The sequence below is a fragment of the Branchiostoma floridae genome, chromosome 16, assembly GCF_000003815.2.
Source record: "Branchiostoma floridae strain S238N-H82 chromosome 16, Bfl_VNyyK, whole genome shotgun sequence".
NCBI classification, from domain to species: Eukaryota; Metazoa; Chordata; class Leptocardii; order Amphioxiformes; family Branchiostomatidae; genus Branchiostoma; species Branchiostoma floridae.
In genome coordinates this window covers 7,225,486-7,230,128 of record NC_049994.1, presented here as the reverse complement: position 1 = coordinate 7,230,128, position 4,643 = coordinate 7,225,486, and the positions used below count along the sequence as shown (strand labels likewise).

At 42.5% G+C, this 4,643-nt stretch overlaps 1 protein-coding gene across 1 annotated transcript; it reads right to left on the bottom strand.

The window, feature by feature from the left end:
- Positions 1-790: 790 nt before the first annotated feature.
- Positions 791-4,188, bottom strand: LOC118403631 (slit homolog 1 protein-like). The gene has a single exon (XM_035802407.1). It carries the CDS (start codon positions 4,043-4,045, stop codon positions 926-928), a length of 3,120 nt encoding a protein of 1,039 aa, XP_035658300.1. The 5' UTR covers positions 4,046-4,188; the 3' UTR covers positions 791-925.
- Between the last annotated feature and the right edge of the window lie 455 nt (positions 4,189-4,643).

Below are 4,643 nucleotides of genomic sequence, written 5' to 3'. Positions count from 1 at the left end.
ATTCGTCTATAGAGTCTTGGTTTGATACGAGCGCGAGAAAAAACAAAGTGGGCAAAAACCAAGATGTCTGCATTACAAGAAAATGACAGTTGCACAATGTCTTCCAATAGCCAGGCATCTAAAAAAAAAAATATATATAATCATCTAGTGTTATAATTACGTTAGAAGTATCAAATTTGCTTAGTTTGAACCAGACGGAATGCGCATGGATGTGCCGTGTCACTTTATTTCATATGCCATATTCAGGTTTGTATTGTACCACATTATTTTATACTGGCACTTGCATCTTATTCTATAGACCTAGTCATCAATTTAAGTTTTGGCTTAAGACTTATTTTAAACTCTATTCTTGCATCAAAATTTCAACTTACGTTAGAAGCCATTAATATTTATTCTAGATACAAATTTACAGTGACTTATTCCTTCCATTTGTATAAGAATGTCTAATGTTTTTACGTTTTGAAAGTCGCTCTTTGAGTGCATTAAGACTTATATTTCTTACCCGAATGTCTAGTATGATGTATTTTAGTTCTTAAATTATAATAGACATTGTTTGCATTAACATTAGCATTATCACAACGCTGATACGTAACGTACCTTGCAAAAGCTAGCTATATTCGCCACTAAAGTATAGCTTATCAAATTAACAGGTGGTTGAAATCACATTAGTAACAACTTACTGATTTTCAATATATAAATAAATCTTATATATTCAATACATATTTTACATAGTTATATGAAAACACCTAAGCTTCCTTTTGCGTTTACATAGACCATAGACCAAGCTGCATAGTTAGTTATATGCATTATTCATGTATAAAACACATTGTCAAGTCCCTTTGTATAAATGCTATTTTTTAAGCTTTTCATGTATACATGATTTTATAATCCTTGATAATTTGTTTAGTCCCTTTGTTTTCAAATATTAATCGACAGGCTCTGTTAGTTTCACATAGTTGCCTAACTTTTCAGCTGACACGTTATCTTTCTTAAGGTCTTTATCTTCGTCTTCAAGTCGTACGTAGTTTGACGCATCTTTTGCATGTATGACGACGTCTGGCACAAATTGTTCCCGAAGGTTGTTCAACTCCTGAAGCTCGTGATCGTCTTCTTCAGGTTTTGGGAAAACCTCCCGTTCTTCTAGTTGTCTGCGTTTCTTTCTCCTGTAGAAGATGACTCCAAGAACTGCGCATACCAGAAGCACGCAAATGGCGACCACTGTCAACCCGAACGCTGTCCCCTTCCCAGGCTTCCCCGCGTGAGACGACTGCGCATGCACGGTGACCTTATGACACCGTCCATTTGAAATTGGTATAACGTATTTTAGGTCTTCCTTGACAGGCGTAATACACACAATATACTGCATATCTGGATTAAGATCTTTAAGTATATATTCAGACAGGCCTGGAGGAAGGATTGTCTCTTCTTTAAACGCGTCGTCATCATTCTCTCTCACAGATATCTTGTAAGGAACGTCTTCGACTGGAGAAGACCACGTGATCTTAAGTGCTGTGTCGTTGATTTCTGTGACTGTAATGTCTTCCTCTTGATTGGGAGTTTCGCAATGCCGTCCAGTGAATCCAACCTCACATCGACACTCCTGAGCGTTTGTTGCCATGACAACGCACTGGCCGCCATTTTGGCACTCCAAGGTGCAAGGGATGACGGTAGATGGCTGTGAGGACGTTTGTTGAGGGCTAGAGTGTTGAGTGGTGTCAGTTGTTTTCTTTGACGTTAGCTTTGTTGTTGAAGTAGTACGTTTCTCAGTTGTGGTAGCCTGGACTGCTGTGCTTGCTGTTTGGGTCACAGGAAATGACGTTTGACCTAAAGACGAGGTAGTGGTGCTCACAAAACTTGACGGATCTGGGCAGATAAAATCGTCATCAAAAAGGTTTTTCACTGCCAGTCCACGCAGGTCACTAGGTTTAAAGCAGGTGACGTCAGGTTTGATAATGATCGACGTCAGCATCCATCCCAAACGACAGTCACAGTTCAAAGGGTTGCCGCGAAGTTCCATCGTCTGCAATGGCGGAAGATCCTCTTCTGGCTGTCCGCGATAAATGGTTTCGATGCCTGAATTCTGGAGGTAGACATATCTCAGACTTGGCACCCGAAACGTGTTCAGATCAACTGTTTTAAGTTTGACGTTTCCATCGAGAAATATCCGAAAGATGCGGTCCATCAGTTTAAAAACGCCGGACTCAATTTCCGTTACATTGTTGTCTGATAGAAACAACGCCCGTATATTAGTCAGACCTTGAAATGAATCATTGTTTAAGGCTGAAATCTGGTTTCCACTCAAAGACAATGTTTGGATGGTAGTCAGATTCTGTAGGGCGATGGGCACTGTGGTAAGGAGATTGTTCCGAATGTCAATACGAGACAGACTTGGTAAGGAGTCAAACGGCCGGCCAGGTATTTCAGACAAGTTGTTATCGTCAAGGTTTAACAGCTGCAAGTTTGACATTCCTTTGAAGTCGTCTTCTTGAACTGTTTGTAACCCAACGTCGGCAAGATAGAGGGAAGATAACTGAGGGAAGATGTTCGCGAGCCTGCTAAGACGTGCGTTTCCAAGAGGGTTGGAACTTAAAGTAAGAACAGACACGGTGTTGGGAGGCATGTCGTCAGGAATATCTGTGATGCTGTTGTTGGTGAGAACGAGGCTTCGTAGTGATCGCATGTCTTCGAGCCCGGCAGGAAGTGACGTCAGTCTATTTCCGGTGAGATCCAGGTTGCGAAGATAGTCGACTCCCACAAACGCGCCATTTTCAACGTCATATATTCTGTTGTAGGCAAGGTTAATAGAGGTCACTGCTGACAAACCTTTAAAGGCATTTTTGGACAGAGATCGGATTCTGTTGCGCTCGAGTCGGAGGGTCTTTACATCAATCAAGCCGACAAAGGCGTCATCTTGAATGATCTCGATACGGGAGTGAGCAAGATCAAGTGTGGTGACTTCCTGCAAGCCTTCAAACGCCCCCTTGTGCATGACTGTGATATTACAGTTCTCCATGATTAGTACACTTAGTTGTGAAAGTCCCAAGAATGAACCGTTGGTGAGTTGTTGCAACTTGTTACCTGAGAGTTCTAGATACTGAAGCCCACCAAGTCCTGTAAATGCTCCCGGTTCTATCACGTCAATGCTGTTGTTTGAAAGATACAGATATCGAAGCCGCGTCATACCGGTGAATGCGTTGGATTCAACTGCAGTGATGAGATTGCCCTCTAGGTGGAGCTTCTTTACAGACCGTGGTAAGCCCGATGGGACCCGAGTGAGTTTATTCTCCCGAAGCCATAGATACAACAGGTACGAGAGCGGATTCATGGCACCAGTCTCGATCCCAGGATTGTCAAGACTATTACGGCTTAAATCGAGATAAAACAAACGCGTTACACCGTTAAACGTGTCGGGTAGAATCCGAGAAATGTTGTTCCCCCCTATGTACAAATGGTTCAGCCTAGCTGATCTAAAAGTCGGAATTTCTCTCAGTCGGTTGTCTGACAGAAACACTTGTTGTAATGTGTGTAAACCGGATAGCTCTCTGGGAGAAATTTCGTCGTTGGTTAGATAATTTCCCTCTAGATGTATCTTTGCGATTCCTATAAGTCTCGGGTACAGAGTTCCTCTTGGGATCCTGTTGATTTTGTTATTTGCTAGACCAAGTTGCCACAGTCCCATGAGCCCTCGCGGTACCGCCGTCAGGAGGTTTTCGGTCAGATCGAGCAGCCGAAGGTTCCGATTGGACACGAAGGCGTCCGACGGAACTCCCCGATCGGTGATTCGGTTATTCATGAGGTATAGCTGACGGAGTGACGTCATACGGGCTAGGCGGGTCTTGGAAACAGACGATATGTTGTTCCCTTCGAGATGTAGGTAGACGGTGTTCTGGGAAAAATTGGCGGGAATTTCGGTCAGGTCTGCATGGGCGCAGTGTGCGCGGTTGCCATAGCAACGGCAGACGGATGGACAATACTCGGCTGCCTTGCTGAGCATAGCCACCATCAGCAGTATTGCTACCGCGAAAGAGTTTCTCATAACGAACATTTTTTTACAACATTGACCAGGTCAAAATTGTCTTTGGGGGAGTTTTTTTATGCACGAGAGCGAATAAATGTGACGTAAGCAACTAAAGTGTCAGCACTCCATCTTCAAAATATCGTCTGTTTTGGTCCTCTTGGCCTCCAACAGTTTTCTGTGAAACAAAAAAAAAAAAAGAAATGTCATGTACAAGTTAGATTTTACAGTCTGCAATTTCGTCCTAAAACGCCTTTGTCCAACAAAAGCGGACTATATTGAAAAGGCACCTAGTAGAATATAAGTCTTGTATTAGCTAGACATTATAACGTTATATCATGTACCTGTAAACTATATATCATTTGTGGCGACCTGTACTTAACACAATGGGCATATATGTACAATAAGGTCTTAGTTGATTCGTTATATTGTAGAGCAGCACTGTTCTCCCAATAAATGTTGAGGGGGAAAATCATAACATTTTCAGTCACTGTTGTGATTTTCTCACTGTGGGGATGCGTGTTTGTTGGAGAATCTTTGGAAAGGGATTCATTTACGATGTCCCAAGTATGTAAACGAGTATGCTACAACGCACGTGTATCTATGTATGTCCTACCCCAACATCTGC